Below are 20,197 nucleotides of genomic sequence, written 5' to 3'. Positions count from 1 at the left end.
CATCTACAACCAACTTATATTTGACCACAGAGCTAAAACCAATCCCTGGAGCAAGCACAGGCTCTTCAACAAGTGGTGCTGGGAAAACTGGATTTCCACATGCAGAAGTATAAAGCAAGACCACTACCTTACACCTTACACAAAAATCCACTCAACATGGATTAAAGATCTAAATCTATGACCCAACACCATCAAATTATTAGAGAACATTGGGGAAACTGTGCAAGACATTGGCTCAGGCAGAGTTCTTGGAAAAGAACCCAGAGACACAGGCAGTCAAAGCCAAAATTAACAAAAAGCATTAATTCAAATTGAGAAGCTTCTGTACTGAAAAAGAAACAGTCAGGAAAGTGAAGAGGCAGCCAACAGAATGGGAGGAATTATTTGCAAACTATACAACAGATAAAGGATTAATAACCAGAATCTACAAAGAGATCAAGAAACACCACAACAATAAAACAACCCACTTAAGAGATGGACCAAGGACTTAAACAGACATTTTTCAAAAGAGGAAATCCAAATGGCCAACAGACACATGAAAAAATATTCAGGATCACCAGCTGTCAGGGAAATGTAAATCAAAACCGCAATGAGATTTCACCTCACCCCAGTTAGAATGGCTTTCATACAGAAATCAGCAAACAAATGCTGGAGGATGTGAGGAAAATGGTATCCTAATCCACCTTTGGTGGGAATGTAAACTGGTAAAGCCACTATGAAGATACCTCAAAAATCTGAATATAGACCTGCCATATGACCCAGCCATCCCACTCCTGAAAATTTACCCAAGGGAAATGAAATTGGCAAATAAAAGAGCTATCTGCACCTCCATGTTTATTGCAGCTCAATTCACAATAGCTAAGACATGGAATCAACCAAAATGCTCATCAACCAAAGACTGGATAAAGAAATCATGGGATATGTGCTCTATGGAATACTACACAGTGATTAAAAAAAAAAGAAATCTGGTCATTTGCAACAAAATGGAGGAATTTGGAAAACATCATACTTAGTGAAATAAGCCAGTCCCAGTGGGCAAATACCATATATTCTCTCTGATCTGTGAGAACTAATAGAGCACCTAAAAATGAAATCTGTAGAAGTGAAATTGACATTTTGAGAAGGGATGACTGGAACTGTTCTTATCTTGACTGTCGAGGAACAGTTTCATTTTCTTTGTTTTTTCCTTCATACTATTGTTGAACCCATTGCTTAACATAAAGTTAATCATATGTGTATAAAGTCAATAGAAAATAGATCTCAGTAAAAAAATAAGAGTAGGAATAAGAGTAGGAGGAGGAAGTTTGTTACGGTAAAGCTGTATAGTTCTGCATACATTCCTTCAGAATTACTTCTAAAGGTATACTTTAAAAACTTGTCATGGGACGTCAAATCTTATTAAAGTTGGTAGTAAAAATGCCATCTTAATAGTAAAGTGATCATATTAAATGATAAAGTGAACATATAGAGAGGATTAAGTATAAAGTATATAAATGATCATATAAATAGGTCAAGTGTCTGGTAATAATAATAGAATTAAAAAGGAGAGAATGTCCAACATGGTAAACAGTCCACACAGCAGATTCATAGAATGACAATTGCTTTAAGTAACATGCTGACCTCAGAATTAGCCTTTAAGGCCTCCTGGTCTGGCTGAAAGGCCCATGTGAACATTTCAGGCATGGAAAACCGAGACACTGTGGCAAAAAATGTTCTTTTTAAAAAAAGATTTATTTAATTTTATTTGAAAGTCAGAGTTACAGAGAGAGGTAGAGACAGAGAGAGGTCTTCCATCCACTGGTTCACTCCCCAGTTGACCACAATGGCTGGATCCAGGAGCTTCTTCAGGTCTCCCATGTGGGTGCAGGGTCCCAAGAACTTGGGCCATCTTCCACTGCTACTCCAGGCCATAGCAGAGAGCTGGATCAGAAGAGGAGCCGCTGGGACTAGAACCAGTGCCCATATAGGATGCTGGCACTACTGGCCAGGGCTTTAACTCACTGTGCCACAATGCCAGCCCCCAAAAAATGTTCTACATGAAGGATCTCTATGAGTGAGACCTCAGTGGAAAGAAGTGGCCAGCAAAGAAGGACATACTTTTCTCTAATGGGCGTAGAGAACTTCCACTTTGCTTATGGCCTTGTCCAAATATTGACGGAGTTTGTGGACTCAAAAGTCTTTCATGGCCTAGGCAGCTTATCTCAAAAGCCTTGTGTGGTCACCGGCATCATACATAAGAGTGTGAATTGTTAGTCTAAAAACAGGAGTCACTGTGCACTAACTCTCCATGCAGAACCTCTGTCCTCAATAAGTTGTATTGAAAGTTAACTGTAAAATCAGTTCTCAGTTTGTGTGTGTGCAAATTGTTCAAATCTTTACTTAGTATAGTCTTCTGAGTAAAATGTTAATTTAAAATGAATCTTAATGGAGAATGGGACTGGCAAGGGGGGAGGGAATAGGAGAAATGGTGGGAGTGCTGGTGGGAGGGAGGATATGGGGGAAAGAATAAATATATTCCTAAAGTTGTACTCATGAAATTTATATTCTTTAAAAAATAAATTTAAAAAAGTAACACTCTGACCTCAGAATCAGCCCTTAAGACTTCCTCGTCTGGGGGAAAGCCAGTGAGAATATTTCAGGCATGGAAAGTTAAAACATTGTGGCAAAAAATGTTCTATATGAAAGATCTCTGTGAGTGAGACCCCAGCAGAAAGAAATGACTATCAAAGACTTTTCTCAGAAGGGAGGAGAGAACATCCACTTTGCTTATGGCCTTGTCCTAAACTGACTGAGTTTGTGGATTCAAAAACTTCCATAGCCTAGGAAGCTCATGTCAAGAGCCTTGGGTGGTCACTGTCGTCATACATAAGGGTGTAAATTGTTGGGACCAGTGCTGTGGCATAGCAGGTAAAGCCACTGCCTTCACTGCCAGCATCCCATATGGGTGCTGATTCGAGACCCAGCTGCTCCACTTTTGATCCAGCTCTCTGCTATGGCCTGGGAAAGCAGTATAAGGTAGCCCAAGCCCTTGGGCCCCTGCACCCACATGGGAAGACCCGGAGGAAGCTCCTGGCTCCTGGCTTCGGATCAACGCACTTCCAACCATTGTGGCCAATTGGGGAGTGAATCAGCTGATGGAAGACTTCTCTCTCTCTCTCTCTCTCTCTCTCTCTCTCTCTCTCTCTCTCTCTCTCTTCTCTGCCTCTCCTTATCTCTCTGTAACTCTGACTTTCAAATAAATAAATACATCTTTTTAAAAAAGTGTTAATTGTTAAATTAACAGGATTTGCTGTGCACTAACCCCCATGCAGGACTTCCTTCCTCAATGAGTTGTATTATGAGAGTTAACTGTAAAACTGGTTCTCAAACAGTTCGTGTGTATGTGTGCAAATTGTTGAAATTACTTAGTATAGAGTTGGTCTTCAGTGTACAAAGTTAATTGAAAGTGAATCTTAACGGAGAATGGGACTGGGAGAGGGAGGAGGAGGAGGGGTGGGAGTGTGGGTGGGAGGGTGGGTATGGTGGATGGTAGGAAGAATAACTATATTCCTAAAGTTGTCTCTTATTTTGGCCTTTTGTCATTGTGGGCCCATGCTGCCCTGCACATCCAAGACACAAGGCCATTGGGCCACCCATCCCATGCTTTCTGGCCTACATGCTCCTCCACGTGGCTGGCTCCTGATACTCAGAATGAATCCAGATTTCCCCCTCTCTTTTAGATAGGGCCTTCACTCTCCTATGCTTTTCTCTCATTGAATAAAAGCTTAAAAATTAAAAAATGTACTTATGAAATTTGTATTCCTTAAAAAATAAATTAAAAATGCATTTAGACAAATTGGTGGGAATCAGGAGGAAAAAGTCAGTCTATAGTTCACTCTCCATGCCTGGGGCCCTAGCTCTGAATTTTGTTCTCTGAAGGACAAAGCATTTTGCCCATGGAGGTAAAAACAGGGCTGGCATTTTCCTAATTCTCACTAAAGCTCTATGGTCTAGTTATGACTTTGAAAACAAGAGACAACCAGGCATCATGTATGAAAGCACACAGGGATTCTTGAACCATCAGGGATAAAATGGGAAATCTGGCAATATACTACCCAGGTTATTTGCTGACAAGGACTGAGACCATATGGGTAAAACCCACTGGGTAAAAGTAATCCAGGAAAGTGAGCTCACAGATGGAAAAGTTTGGAACCCAGCTGCCTCCATTCTGTTTGCTAGAAATTAAGTAGGTTCAATTTTTCCTGTAGTGGCTCCCTTATTATCAATCCCAAAGCCAGAGCTGTCCTGCTTCTAGAGTTGACATGAAAATTATGGGTCCACAAGGAGATGGGCTGAAACCATTGCTCCCTTATAACACATCTTGGGGACCTCATCTCACAAACAAGGACTAACTTCTAAGACAAAGGTGGCTGAGTGTCTATTTTTCAACTTCAGCAACAGCACTTAAGTTTCAGGTGGATGGTGAGATAAAACATGATCATCTCAATGAAGTGTTAGCATTCTCTTCTCATTTCAGCCTTCTATCTTAATGTGTAGTAACTGAATACAGGAGATGTTTCCATACAAAGATAAAATTCACTATTTTTATGAGGACATAAACAGGTTTTTGAAAGGGTTTTTGTAATTCTGTAATGTCATATCTAAATTGTAACTGTTCACTTTTTCCAAATTTATTATTTTTCCCAGTTTAACTCACCATAATGAAATTTTATATTATATTTAATAAATTTGAGATAATTCAGAAGTATTTAGTCATACTTCTTTATTTTGCAGGATACAAAACCAACGACAGTAGACATTCACAATAAGTACAAAACTTTAAACATTTTGGTATAAATTTAACCTTTAGTATGTTTTTAATGTTTACAACCATAGATTTCATTAAGCATGAGATTAGTTTGTGACATCTTAATTAGCTTTTAGCATGTGACCATAATGATAATTTTGTTTTATTTTGTTATAACTAATATAAAATATATTTTTTCTGATGTTTATATATAGCTCTCTGGAATTATCTCCTTCAGTTATATATTTGATGTTTGGAGAGTTAGTTACTACATTACAGAGATGGAGCATGTGATATTATGCATGATTTAAAATATTTACCACAAATTCAACTTTAATTCTTCATATTTTATAAGTAAACTGAAATTTATATACATCTCTGTGCATTCAGAGTAAAACTTTTCACAATGAGAGAATAATACTTTCCAAAATATAAAGGACATAGTATTCCTTTATTATTTAAGAAAAAATCCCCTAAATTTTATAAACATAGTTTTCACTAAAAGTTTCACAATTTGTAATTTGCTTCTTGAAACATATATGCACATATGTGGTAAGTATATTTCAATTTTATTATTGAAATTTATGTTAGTGTTTGAATTCAGAAGCGATAGGGTTTTCTAGTGCCCATGTTTCTTCACATCAGTGAGGGAGAACGGTGTAAATCAAGTTGAAACTAAAAGAAAAAAATGATACTTATTGTCCTCTATGACTCATGACATCATCATTAATTCCTCAAGGAATTTAATAGTATATGTCCACTGTTTCTGAACCTAAGAAAAAGGAATTAGGGGCCAGCACTGTGGCATAGTAGGCTAAGCTTCTGCCTGCTGCATCCCATATGGGCACTAGTTCAAGTCATGGCTGTTCCTCTTCTGATCCAGCTCTCTGCTTATGCCCTGGGAAAGCAGTAGAAGATGGCCTAATTGCTTGGGCTCCCACACCCACATCTGAGACTGGGAAGAAGCTCCTGGTTTAGGATCAGCACAGCTCCAGCTGTGTGGCCATTTGGAGAGTGAACCAGTGGATGAGACTTCGGTCCCTTTCCATGTCTGTAACTCTATCTTTAAAAATCAGAGGAGGAGACAAATTAAAGTAGTTCCCAATATTTTTAATTTCTTCATATTATGCATTTAGCAAGGATAATATCAGAGAGGAAGAACATAAACTATTACTGTTTAGTGTTCATATGCAATAAGATATTCCTCTAATTTCCAATTTACGACTTGGAAATATCTCTCTATATTCAATATTGGACACACTTGGTATGATTGTCATCATTTCTTTAGTGTGGTTCACAGGGATGTGACAGTGCAAGACCTTCAAAACTTTTAGAAAATTAAACAGGGCTGGTGTCTTCTTGGTTCAAATGATTAGAAAACAAACAAGAAGCCAAATATCATCCGATAGTGTTTTTAGAATTCTCTAAAATTCATAGTACAGCATTTGTGATCCAATTTCTCCACTGTTTCTATTTCCTAGATATGCAGTGATACTTTTGCTACTTGGAGTATACTAACAAAATTGTAGGGATATATAATAAATAAATAATAAATAAATCATTTTACATATACTCATATCATTAGCTGCTCATATACAAATAACCTTTTACTAGTCTTAAAATATGATCTTACTACATTTAAGTCTGTAATCCAATATTTTCTTGCTGTTCCTTGTTCCAGCCTGACAGCAGCACCCAGCTATAATGAAGATATAGATGCGTGTAACTGGAGCTGTCTGTTGTTGGGGTCTAAAAAATAAGATCTATGTAAATTTTTTAACAGAATATGTTTTTGGAGCAGGCATAGCAAACTTTAGATCAACAACATAAAATATACTTTGTAAAATCACATTTCAGATGATTTATTAGCACTTCTACTTCAGCCATCAGTTTCTAATTATGAGTCACGAATACACATTCTCAACATTTCTGCATCTCTACATAGTTATATTTATGGGAAAGTATGGTAATACATGATCTTCAATATATAATTAATTGCACTATGAACTAATGTGGTTTATAATTTGTGTGTGTGCAAGGGCCTGGAGTAAATTAAATATTTAAAAATAATCACACTTGAATTCAATTAAATCACATGAAACAGTAACTTCAGGATTGTTCCATGAAATTTTACAAGGTATTATGGTATTGAATATATCCTGAGAAAACATTAAAGAATTTAGCTCTATTATTGGAGATTGAATATTTTCTTTGGCATGGGAAAGTGTCCCTGTGGTAAATATAATCTCAGAAAGAGGATTAACATGGGATTATCTTAATTTAATGCTGTGGTTGTAAAAATGAATACAGGAAGTGATTTTTTTCTTAATAACTGAAAGTTGGACATTAGAAATCTTGTGCCAAGAACAAGAATCTTCACAGATAGGATATTTGGGATAGAAACTAAACTGAAAAAGCCAGGACCATTTGGGGATAATATAGTTAATTACAGTTTGTTGAAGACAGTGCTGCCCGTTCAAATATGTACACTCTGATGCCCAGATAATACATTGAATTTCGTGGAAAAGGAATTATAAAGTTGCAGATGGGATTAAAATTGCTGTTCTACTTATTACAAATAGGGAAATTATTATGAATTATCACAAACGTCCAAAATCTTAGGCAAATAATGAAGAATACAATGTATCTGAGTGATTGGTTGCAACAAAGACTCAATTGAATATTTCTTGATGTTTTGCTCTAGTTATTCTTTTTGAATTATCACATTTATTCAGTTGAACTGTAAAAACATCATTAATTCTATATACCTATCATTGTTTTGGTGCTAAATATAAAAAAAATAGAACAATAAGTTTATTTCTAAATAGGTAGGTCCTGGGGCAACAAGAACATAGGTAATATGTACCCTGTACATGCATGATTGCATGATTAAAAATGTGTTGATTTTTCATACATACAAGTTTATTTTGTGTAGGAAATAGTGCAGATGCTGGCTGTATTGTCAAGAATTTATATGCAATAGTTCATGTTAATCAAGAATAAGTTCATGAAAACATGATGATAATGGTAATTATTTTTTTAATATTTTATTTATTTGGGAAGTAGAGTTATGGATAGTGAGAGGGACAGATAGAGAGAAAGATCTTCCATCTGCTGGTTCATCCTCCAAATGGTTGCAAAAGGCCAGAGCTGGACCAATCTGAAGCCAGGAGCCAGGAGTTTCTTCCAGATCTCCCACATGAGTGCAGGGGCCCAAAGACTTGGGCCATCTTCCACTGCTTTCCCAGACCAGCACCCATATGGGATGCCAGCGCCACAGGCAGAAGATTAACCTGCTACACCACAGTGCTGGCTCCGGTAATGATTTTGACTACTGAAGAACAAACACTGATGTTCTGTGGTGTCTTTTTTTCCAGATTAAACAAAATATGTTCCTCATATGCCATTAAGATGAACACACCCTCCACTTTTGCTATCATTAAAAAATGCCTTTATTTTCAAGCGAGTATTGGGATCTCAGGCAACAGCTTCCTCCTTTTCTTCTACATTTTCACATTTTTTCAAGACCAAAGGAGGAAGTCCACTGACCTGACCACCTGTCACTTAGCCTTTGTCCACATAGTAATGCTGCTCATTTCTGTGAACTTCTTTTCACCAGACATGTTTGAATCACTAAATGTTCAGAATGACTTCAAATGTAAGGCTTTGTTTTACATGCACAGGGTAATGAGGGGTCTCTCCATCTGTACCACCTGCCTGATGAGCATGCTCCAGGCCATCATCATCAGCCCCAGCACCACTTGTTTGGCAAAATATAAACATAAGTTCATAAATTATATTAACCATGTTTTCTTCTTTTTCTGGTCCCTCAATCTGACTTTCAGTAGTAAAATGATCACATATACAGTAACTTATACCAACATGACCCAGACTAATGTACTGAAGGTCAGTAAATACTGTTCACTTTTCCACATGAACTCCACCATCAGGGCACTTCTTCTCACTCTGACGTTATCCAGGGATGTTTTCTCAGTAGGGCTCATGTTGATCTCAAGTGCATACATGGTTATTCTACTATGCAGGCACCAGAGGAAGTCCCAGAACATTCACAGCACCAGACTATCCCCAAGAATTTCCCCAGAGAAAAAGGCCACACATACCATTCTGCTGCTGGTGAGCTTCTTTGTAGTCATGTACTGGGTGGACCTTCTCACATCATCTTTCTCAACCATGTTGTGGGTGAATGACAAGGTCATTCTGAGCTTCCAGAGGCTTGTGGTTAACGTCTATGCAACCGTCAGCCCTTTTGTACTAATAAATTCTGATAAAAGAATCACCAGTATTCTACAAAACATGAAATGGAAGTGGCATCAATTTTCAACTAGTTCATGACTTTTTTTTCCTAAAAACTAGATTCTTCTGTCATCAGTTAAATGATTCAGGAAGTACAGAATTCACTACCTGATTAAAAATGTGGAATTATACTTTTAAAATATCTTAATAATTTTAATTTGATGGTACCAAAGGCTATGTGATTTATTCTTTTTTAAAATAATTATTAATACAAAGAGAACAGATTTGATGTATTTCATAGGTACAATTCTAAGAAGACAACCATACTCTCCTCATTCCCTCACTCCCTCCCTCAACTCCCCTCTTTCCTTCCTTTGTTCCTTTAGTTTTCACAAAAACATAATTTCAATCCACTCTATAACCATAGGCTTAATGCATCACTATCCATAATATTCAACAAGTGATTTATTCTTTCAGTTTAGTATCTACCATGGAGTGATACCATTTCATTTTTCTTACTCTTCCATTTTCATTTTACCTAATACAGGAAAATGGTTCTTTTTTCTTTAAGTGCATTTTGATGCTTTTTTTTTTACTGGTAATCAAATCTTTTAGTGTTTTTACTTTTGAAAACACATATTTAGCTGCACACCCACTTCTAAAGCAAATAATTTTTTTCATCACTATAATGTTGATTAATATTAATGTTCCTGTACTTTGGCTCTATACTATGGAGAGAGAGAGAAACCTCTCATCTTTCTAAGTTATCTCTCTCACTGTTTTAAGTGTTTTTCTCTTCTTCAGGGTTATGCACCTTGACTATTATTTCTTTTAAGTATTATTTAACTATTTGTTTTTTGACACTTAGTGGTTTTGTATGTTTCTGAGAATTCATGTCTGGTTTTCAATTTTTGAAAGTAAGAAATCCTTGAATATTACCTTTCATTATTTTTGTATACTTCAGTAAAACATGTATTTTATTCATCCTCATTCTAATCTTCATAAATGTATAAATATACATACATGTAGTTACATACACACACACACACACACACACACACGCCCAGAGCTCAAGGCTCAGGACCAGCATATTTGAATTCTTTGACAGGTCAGAGAACAACTTGGAGTCATTTGTGGATTTATATCTCCTTTACTCAGTATTTTCCATGTAATCCAAAGGTTATTTTAAAAGGTTACAAAATTTACAAAATGAAGTTTGCAAGTTTTGCATTGTTGGTTACAAAAGTAATATCTAGATGTGGTTGACAAATAAAAAGGGTATACAATGTGATGTTTTTACATATGTATGCGGTTTGAAATGATGACTTCAGTTAAGCTAATTAACAAATATATCACCTCACATAGTTACTTTTCGTAGTTATTCATGTGTAGTAATAACACATGAGATTTACTTTAACAAATTTCAATAATGTAATACATGATTATTTATCATACTCACCATTATATACATTAGTTCCCTATCACCCATTTCATAAATAATTTCTCTATATCCCCTGCTTCCCAGTTTGTTGTGGCTAGCCTTCTATTCACTGTTATTCTAAGTTTATTATAACAAATTATGCAATACTTGTATTTCTGCATCAAGCTTATTTCAGTTAGCATAATGTTGCCGAGGTTCATCCATGTTGCGGCAAATGGCAGAATTTCCTTATTTTTTTAATGTGCATCTGTATATGTATAGGTATATATAATTTTATCTATTCATCTATCAATGGACACTTTTGTTGTTTCTGTGTCTTAGCTGCTATGAATAATGCTGCAAAGAATAAGGAAGCATAGATTTCTCTCAAGGATACTGAATTTATATACTTTTGATATACATCCAGAATTGGAACGGATGGCTCATATGTAATTTCATTTTAAATTTTTTCAGTAACTTCCATAATTTTTTCATATGCCTGCATCAATTTTCATTTCCACCAACAATGTACAAGTGCACCCTTTGCTCTGAATCCTTACTAATACTTCTTATCATATGACTCTTTAATAATAGCTATCTTAACAGGTATAAAATGATATCTATTGCTGTTTTTATTTTTATTTTCTCGACAATTAGTGATATTGAACATTTTTTATATGTCTATTGTCCATTTGAATGTGTTTGGGAAAATACCTTTTCAGGTAATTTGCTCAATTTTTAATCAGGTTTTTTTTGTTACTTTTATAGATATTAACCCCTTATGGCATATACAGTTTATACATATTTAATCTCATTTTGTTTGTTGTTTTTTCATTTTGTTTATTATTTTCTGTGCAATGACATTTCACTTTTTTTTTAGGATTTTTTTTTTTGACAGGCAGAGTTGACAGAGAGAGAGACAGAGAGAAAGGTCTTCCTTTTCCGTTGGTTCACCCTCCAATGGCCGCCGTGGCTGGCGCACTGCGGCTGGCGCACCGCGGCCGGCCACCGCGTTGATCCGATGGCAGGAGCCAGGTGCTTCTCCTGGTCTCCCATGGGGTGCAGGGCCCAAGCACTTGGGCCATCCTCCACTGCACTCCCTGGCCACAGCAGAGAGCTGGCCTGGAAGAGGGGCAACCGGGACAGAATCCGGCACCCCGACTGGGACTAGAACCCCGTGTGCCGGCGCCACAAGGCGGAGGATTAGCCTAGTGAGCCACGGCACCGGCCCGACATTTTACTTTGAGGTAATCCTACATGTTTACTTTTGTTTGCTACCAATTGCCATCACCAACTCAAGAAATTTTCCCCTTTGCTTTTAGAAAGTGCATGGTTTCATGTCTTATGGTTTAGACTTTAATCCATTTTAAATTGATATTTTTGATGTAAGATTACAGTTCCATATTTTTTGAATATGCGTGTCTAATTTTTCCAAATCCTTTTTCCATTGTGTGCTCTTGTGCCTTCATGAAAAATTAATGTACTGTATATACATAAGGTTTATTTATGGTCTCTTTTTTGTTCCACTGGTATTTATTCCTTTTTTAGGTAAGAATGACTATAGCTTTGCAATATAGTTTGATATCAGGGTGTGTGCTGCATCCAGTTTTATCTTTCCTAATATTGCTTTGCCTTTTTAGGATCTTTTGTAGTTCCATACTAATTTTGGCTTTTTTTATTTCTATCAAAAATCTCATTGAAATTTTTGTAAGATTGCTTTAAATCTTTAAATTGCTTTGCGTAGGATGTATGTCCAACAATATTAATTCATTGAACCCACAAACAAGGGATGTAGTGACATTTATTTGTTTCTTTTTCAATTTATTTTGCCAATTTTAAAAAACTTTTATTAGCAATCATACACATTAATGAGCTACAATGTTATATTCCAATTCATGTATATGATTATACTGATCAAAACATGATAATTAAATTTTTCCTTCTTTGACGTTTCCTTGTAATTATAAGCTTGCAACTTCTTTGTTCTATTTGTTCATACAATATAGCCTAGGTTATTATAAACTGTAGACTTCCCCCATGCTGTGTAAAATGAGGAACTTATTCTTTCAATACAGCTCAACATACAGATCTTTTGTTCCTTTGGTTAAATATTCCTAAGCATTTTATTCTTTTCCTGCTATTGTAATGGAATTATTTTGTTACTTTTTCTGACATTGTGCTAGTGTACGGAAATGGAACTGATTTGTGTATGTTTATGTTGTATTGTACGACTTGATTGAATTAAATTATTAGTCTTTTTTTAAAAAAAAAAAAGACAGAAGCAGTTTTTACTATATTTACATCTAAACTTTGCAGGGAAGGAGCCTTATTGCACAGGCCAGGGCCCCAGGTCAGGGAGGCATTTCCCAAGGCGGAGCGGACACGGAGGTTTAGGACTGGAGGGTACCAGTACTTCATAAGGGGCTCTCCCACTGCCTGTTAAGGAGCTACAAACCCCTGGACCAGGGTGCCCCATTTCTATTCTCTCCCCCGCTCTCCATAAGAACCTCATAAGCAAGGGGGCTGTTGCTCCTGAATAAATAACTTAAAATACAAACACTAAGGTAGAAAAACACAGAGAGCCTTGAGCTCCTTCGACCACGCCAGGGGAGAGGGCCCACCATCGGTGGGGAACGAGGCCCCCTTCCCCCTCCCATTCAGGGCAAAGGCTCAGGAGCTCTGTATCTTTCCAGTTGTTTTTTAAAACAAAAACTTCTATGATGACCACAGCAGTGCAGATCTGTGTGTGCCCTGGAGGGAAGTGCCTGGTGGAGGACAGGGGAAGAACAGAGCTGTACCAGCTCCCCCAGGCCTCCCGCAACATCAGCATGAACAAACTGGGCAGGCTGGAGATGGAGGAACTGTGCATTTTGCCAACAGCATGTCCCTCTCTCTGCTGCCTCCTCTCGGAGCCTGTGGCTGAACAGGCTCTGTGGCCTGTTCCCAACTCCTCTGTGAAGGGAGCGGGGAAGCAGCTTAGCTCTAGAGCCCTTGCTCTCTCACCACCCCGCCTGGGGCTGGAGGGGGCAGCTTCAGGGACTGTAGCATTCCAGGGGTGCTCCAAAACATTTCCGGCAGTCAATGGCCTTGGGCGAAGGCATCTGTGCCCGCCGCTGCCTCAGCTCCTCCTTGCCCATGCTGCTGGCCAGCTTGTTAAAGGCGGACTTGTACTTCTTATCGAAGGCTCCTATGTCCACCTGGTCCTTGCCCAGAGCAGCCATTGTCAGGAATAAGATCTCACGGTAGATGCCCCTCTGCAGGTACAGGCCAGTGGGAGGGGGCCCCAGAGTTTCCAGCAGGAGCCCCACAGCCTTATGCACCTCACCGAGTCTGACGTGGCGCAGCACCGACTCCAACAACACCAAACTACGGGAGGCAGGTACTGGGCCTGGCCACATAACCCTCTGGGGGATCTGGCTGTGAACCCTCCAGAGCACATAGAGAGGTGGACAGCTATTGGGATCAAGGGTCAGGATATCCCACAGCAGCCGCACCTGCACAGAGGCTGGATCAGGGGTTAGCCAAGGAGGTGGGGCCTGAGAGGGCGGGGCCCATCACAGGAGGCCAGCACCAGGCCTGGCAGAATACTAGGCAGGCCCAGCCATTGGAAATACCACAGAAGTTCCAGAAGATGACAGGGTGGGCAGCAGGCAGCTCAGGCAACGCCAGCACCTCACTGCCCTCATTCCCTACCAGCGACTCCAGCCCCTCATGCAGCAGCAGGGGGCTCAGGTATGCCCATGCGCCACTCTCCACTTGCTGGGAGGTACCCCATGTGCCCATTGCAGAGCTGGGGCTCATCCAGGGCGAGGCAGAGCCTCCGGTCACTGAGTACAGGGCCAGGACCCCCAGGGATGGGAGCATCTTTGCTGCCACTGGCACCAGCAGGGGTCGGCTTGGGGCTGGGGGCACTGGGTCGGGAATCAAGGGTCTGGACGCTGAGCAGGGGCACGAAGGGACAGGCGCAGAAGGGACAGGTTGTGTTGAGGTTAGAGTCATCCGGTGCCCAGCCAGCCATGATTTCCTCATCCTACACCTGCAAATCACAGGCACGGCACAGGGAGCAGATGGACAGCAGAATTTCCAGGGAAAGTGTCTGGGAGGACCCAGGGGTGTCGCTGAGGAACGGCGGAGGCGCAGGCTGCTGAGAGAAGAGTCTGAGAGGTCCCACTCACTGCCCAGAGAGGCTGAACTCTTGGACGCAGTAGATCCAGGGCGCTCCCGGGGGTGCAGGAGGCTGTCCATGGGGCTGCGGCGAACTGGGGGTGGCAGGTCAGCGGGCAGCTCAGATGGGGGAATGCGGGAGGCAGGGGAGCGATGGGAGGGGGTGAGCAGCTGCTGAAGGCAGGCACCCAGCCCTCGTCGGGGGGTGCCCGCCTCCTCCTGATGCCCACCAGCCTTGGACCCACGGCCATTTAGCCCTTCCAGGGCCTCAGTGGACTGGGCACTCAGGGCAAGGCCTGAGCCCCCTGGGCTGCCCCCAGGTGCCAGCTCCTCCTCGGTAAGGCTCAGGTCTGAGAGACTTCCACCATGCCAGGGCACAAGTGAGCTGAGGGGTTCCAGAACCCCCAAGGCCTCTATCATGTGGGCCACACCGGCCTCCACAGTGGGCTGTGCACCTCGGGCACTGCCCAGGCTCCCGCTCTTCATCAGGTGCCCCACAGGGGAGGCTGGGTTCCTCAGACTTCACCCAGCCCAGGTAGTCTGGTGCTGGAGTGGGCGGGTAGGGGAGGGGCGCTCCAGACAGGGCTCTGTCTGGGAGCTGCCTACCTCTTGCTGTGCTGCCGCTGGCTGTGGCTGCTGTTGCTGCCGCCATGGCTCTCTCAGGGGTTGGTGGAACTAAGTAGCTCCCAGGACAACATTCCAGAGCTTGGCCCAGCGCAGGCGCCCACCCAGTGTGCCCACAGCCACTTGCTTTCCAGCACAGCCTTGTTGTAGTAGCCACAGGTGATGGTATTGGGCAAAATGCCCGCCCACCGCATCTCCAGCATGACCCGCACAGACAGCACAGGCTGCCCATAGTGTGAGCAGAGCTGCATCAGCACCCGGTAACACACCTCGTCAGGGAGCACCACTTTACAGCTCTCCATCTCGCGCAGCACATGGTAGGCTGTGTTCAGTGCTGGTACCTGGGATGGTGCCGACTGTATGTAGGCAGGCAGGCACAGGAACCACAGCCCGTAGCAGTGCCCCAGCAGGCACTGGGCCCACAGCTCAGGCACGGTCGCTGACTTCTGTGCCATGCGCTGTGCAACCTTCATCTCCTGTTTGGTACTGCGAGGGGCAGGACTGCTGGGGGCACTACTGGAGGTGCCCGGCACAGGCAGTGCCCCAGGTTGCTCTTGGGGAGATTCAAACAGCTCAGCCCGTAGTTCTGGGAACCCATGTAACAGAACTGGGGAGTTGGTTCGCTGCTGTCTGGGACCGGGGGCTCCTCGGGAGGCGTGATGAAGACTGTGAGCTCACTTCCCGACAACTCTTCCAGCTCCACTAACGGAGTGGGCTCAGGCCTTTCCTACTCGGCATGGACCTCGTCGACGCCGGAGTCAAAGAATTCCAGGGCAGCGTGCCGAGCAGAGCCAAAAGAGCACTCCTCAATGAACTGGGAGAACATCTGTGTGTGCAGCAGCTGGAAGTACAGCTTGTGGCTGGAGTGCTCGTGGGACTTCAGGAAGCCATGAAGATAGAAAAAGTTGTCCACGTGGGAGCGCCCTCAAGGGGGCCTGGCTGAGTGGGCGCAGGAATTCCCGGTAGCCCTTGAGCAGGCAGGCCATGAAGCGGAGGAAGGCGCCTTGGACCTCTAGCTCCAGTCGGCCCAGCGACCACACACTGCCTCATAGTCGGTCAGCAGGAATTCCAGGGAGGCCTCCTGCTCAGGTCCAGTGTACGTCTGGTCCAGCTGCTGGTACAGGTTAGTCAGAGTGGCCAGCAGAAGCTTGTAGGGTCTGCGAGGCAGGGTCCGAGGGGAGAGGGGCTTCTTTTCCTCGGTCTGGCAGAATGTGTTGGTGTCAAGGTCGGCACAGACGACGTAGGCCGGGGGATCATGCAGATCAAAGTAGCTGGAGTGGATGCCCACGATGAAGGGCACAGGGGTGCTCAGCACATCTGCCAGCACCAGCGGGCACAGCGGAATGTAGGGGCACTGCCAGTGCAGCGGAAAGATCATCGAGACAAGGGCCTCACAGACACTGGTGAGCAGGTCTGGCCGCAGCGAGTGCACCAGCAGTTTGTGCTCCGTGAGCACGGCCAGCAGCAGCATGACAGCCAGCTCAGGGCCCAGGCTCTGCAGCAGCTGCAAGAAGCTGGCACCGCTGAGGGGCAGGGGTGAAGACACAGGTTGACAGAGGAGCAGGTTGTCGTAGGGAGACATCTGCACTAGGATGCGGGGTCTCTATGGGGAGGGGAAGGCGATGTTGTGAATGAAGTGGAAGATGTGCGCTTCCAAGGGCAGGCGGTGGGGGCCTGAGACAGAGTCGCGGTAGAGGAAGGTAAGGAAGGCGGGACAGCGGGACAGCAGGGCGATGGCTCGCCGGCTGCGTACTGCTCGGCCACACAGCTCCACGGCACTCAGAAGGCCCAGCGCCCTTGCCTGCCTCTCTGACAACCTGGCCCTCATAGAACTACAAGGCAGCACCATACACCTTATCACCAGTGGCACCCGTGAGCACGAAGGTGGAGAAGACGGGCACGGGGTACTTGATCTGGGCAGGCCAGCACTCGATAGTGGCGCCCATGGGCAGGCAGAAGACGGGCACGGACTCGGGCAGCGGGAACGCCTCGTTGTCCTCCTCCGGATAGCGGCCCAGCAGCTCTGCCTCGTACACCAACGTGTTGCCCTTGGCTAGGCCCACCTTGTAGCAAAGGTACATCGCTGGGCCCCACATGCCGGGGTTGAGGTTGCGCGGCAGCCGGCAGTACGTGTGGGGAGTGCCCTCACCCTTGCTGAGCAGCACCAGACAGAGGTCAGTGATGCCCAGGGCGTGCAGCCCTGCCCCCTCTGCTGCCCGCCGGTAAGTGAGATAGGTGCTGGGGTGCCCAGGGCCTGGAGGGGCCAGGTTGGCTGAGTGGCTGTAGGGTGTTGTGTCCAGCACTTGGAAGCCAGGCTTGGGCCGTTCCTTCCCCTTTATACAACACCCCCAGCTCAACGAGGTGGGGCTTGTCACGGCCCCTGCGGTAGCAGATGGCGGGCTGAGTTCCACCCAGGAGCCGGGCACTGAGTTCCAAGGGGTGGCCTCCAGCAGAAGCCTGGATGCAGGTGTAGCCCTGGGACACCTCCTCGCCCAGGGCCCTAGCGATGACTGCCACATCTGTGATGGGCTCAGCAGGCCAGGGAGGGCGCAGGGGACCGCTGGGTTCAGGAACCCGTGCTTCCTCGGGGATGGGTGCTCCGTTCCCTGCGAGCCCAGCTTCACGAAGTAATCCACCAGCCGGGGGGGCCGCTCCTCTGCCATGCCCCCCCCCCACTGCATCTGCCTGCCCCGAGACTGCCCGGCCGGCCGGCCTGCTGGCCGGTGGCTCGGAGCGCGGGCTGGCGGGCCGGCGGGCGGCTGGGCTACCCTGCCCCGGACGTGGCGCGCCCGACTCGGGCGCCGCTCCCGCCCGGGCGGCGAGTGAAGAGGCGGCCGAGGCGTGGGGCGCGGTGCAGGGAAATCCCTGCCGACCCAGCGTCCCCGCTGCGCTGCGCCGCGCCAAGCGGGAACTGTGCTGCCGTGCCGCTAGCTCGGGCTGCACCGTCCTCCCAGCTCCCGCGGCGCTGGGGGCCCGGCGCTCCTCCGCGTGCCCCGCTTTCTCCACTCTCCCCTGGCCCCCCAGCGGGGGGCCGCGGGGGCCGCCGCTACCCCTACCACCCCCCCCCGCCTCGACCGGCGGCCTTGACCCTGGCAAGCCTAAATTATTAGTTTTAAAGTGTGGTTAGCCTATTGGTAAGTACTCTGAACTGTGTTACACTTTATTATTACTTCACAATATCTGGTATTATGTATGCTTGGATTTCTGTTGTCATGAACAGAATGCCACTTTTAGATCATTTTAAAACTTTTGTCTGTCATTTGGAAATAACGTGTATTCTGTATTTACTATCCAGAAATTCTGCCCATTATCTTTATGCTTAACTGGTCATGCTTTCTAGTAAAATTATTTTAGTTTATTTGTTGTAAGCCAAAAAAAAATTGATAATGGTAAAACCATGACACCCAAAAACGACTGAAAATATGTTACTTTGTCATTTTCAAAGGATTTTTGGGTCATTACTTTAAAAATTTTAGGTCTTGATTAGGCATCTGGTACAGTGGTTAGGATGTTGCTTTGGACACCTATATCACATACAAGAGAGCCTTGCTCCATTTCAGCTCCACTTCTGGCTCTAGCTTACTGATAATGTGCACTCTGGGAGGTAGCAAATAGTGCTTCAAATACTTGAGTACCTGCCTCTTACATTTGAGACCCAGATCAATTTCCTGTCTCCCAGATTTGTTCTTGGTCACCTGTAGTTATTCCAGGCATTTGGAGAAGGAACCAGCATGTGGAAGATCTATCTCTGTCTCTCTGACTTTCCAAATAAAATAAAATGATTAATTAAAAATATTAGGTGTAAGGGTTGGCACTGTGGTTTATCACTTAAGACCAACGCCTGCAGTGCCAACATCCCATATGGGCCCCAGTTCGAGTCCCAGCTGCTCCACTTTGGATCCAGCTCTCTGCTATGGCCTGGAAAAGCAATAGAAGATGGCCCAAGTCCTTGGGTCCCTGTACCCCCGTGGAAGACCCAGAAGCTCCTAGCTTTAGATCAGCCCAACTTCAGTTGTTGCGGCCATCTGGGGAGTGAACCAGCAGATGGAAGACCAACCGACTGACCAACCTCTCTCACTGCCTCTGCTTCTCTGTAATTCTGCCTTTCAAATAAATAAATAAGTTTTTTTAAAAAATATATTAAGTATGATGCCTATACATCTGTCATGATTAGAATCTTGCCTGAATAGTGCATGTGCTAAGTCAGTTCTAACCACTCTGACTCATCAAATCATATTTTTTCATAGCATTCTTCAAAACACTATTATTTCATATGAGATTGAAAGTTTTTCTTATTGAATATTACATATCTTTTATTCAAAAATTTTAATGTCATTCTTCTGTTTCAGATTCACATGTAATGCTTGCCCAATTTTAAGAGGTATAATGCAACTTTTCAATATGTATATATAGCTTCAGTTGACCATACCAGGTGACAAGGCTTTCCATTTCCTTATCTTTTCTTGGTATCTGGAGCCTACTAATTCCTCTCTTTTAGTTCTCATACAGGATACTATACATTATCATAAGCCATAATTACTTCAGTGTGCTGGGAAACACCAAAACTTTTTGCATTCACCCTACTCTGTTTTAGCACCTATTATCCAATTTCTTCCCTCCTTTCAACTATTCCCAGCTTCTAATACTTGCTAGTTTTAATTTATATCAAATATATAATTCTAATAAATACAAATTTATATACATATATAAATTTCAAATTCCATTGTATGAAAGTTTCAACTTCCTCATATGAGAAAGAACCCATAGCATTTATCTCTCTGTGCCTGATATATTTCACTTAAATACTCATCCATTCTACTGCAAATGTCAGGATTTCATTCTTTTTTATGACAGAATTGTTCATTGTGTATAAATATACACATTTTCTTTATCCATTCATTTTTCAAAATGATTGAAATCGCCTACATTGATTCCATATCTTGACCAGT

At 43.4% G+C, this 20,197-nt stretch overlaps 1 protein-coding gene and 1 pseudogene across 2 annotated transcripts; one reads left to right on the top strand and one right to left on the bottom strand.

Annotated features, from left to right (window-relative positions):
* The first annotated feature begins 8,197 nt into the window (after positions 1–8,197).
* On the top strand, positions 8,198–9,139 carry ORYCUNV1R1530 (vomeronasal 1 receptor oryCunV1R1530). Its single transcript, NM_001167219.1, has one exon. It carries the CDS (start codon positions 8,198–8,200, stop codon positions 9,137–9,139), a length of 942 nt encoding a protein of 313 aa, NP_001160691.1.
* Positions 9,140–10,176: 1,037 nt separating this feature from the next.
* LOC127492314 (DENN domain-containing protein 4B pseudogene) lies at positions 10,177–18,266 on the bottom strand (annotated as a pseudogene). The gene has a single exon (XR_016214187.1). The product of XR_016214187.1 is annotated as a DENN domain-containing protein 4B pseudogene (transcript).
* Positions 18,267–20,197: the final 1,931 nt, after the last annotated feature.

Source organism: Oryctolagus cuniculus, chromosome 10, assembly GCF_051225735.1.
Source record: "Oryctolagus cuniculus isolate XC-2025 breed Fujian yellow rabbit chromosome 10, ASM5122573v1, whole genome shotgun sequence".
Lineage (NCBI taxonomy): Eukaryota > Metazoa > Chordata > Mammalia > Lagomorpha > Leporidae > Oryctolagus > Oryctolagus cuniculus.
The sequence above is the reverse complement of the archived record's forward strand: the minus strand, read 5'-3'. Positions and strand labels throughout refer to the sequence as shown.

Excerpts from the sequence above, each read along its gene's own strand:
- ORYCUNV1R1530 (NM_001167219.1), top strand. The coding sequence starts at position 8,198 with ATGAACACACCCTCCACTTTTGCTATCATTAAAAAATGCCTTTATTTT.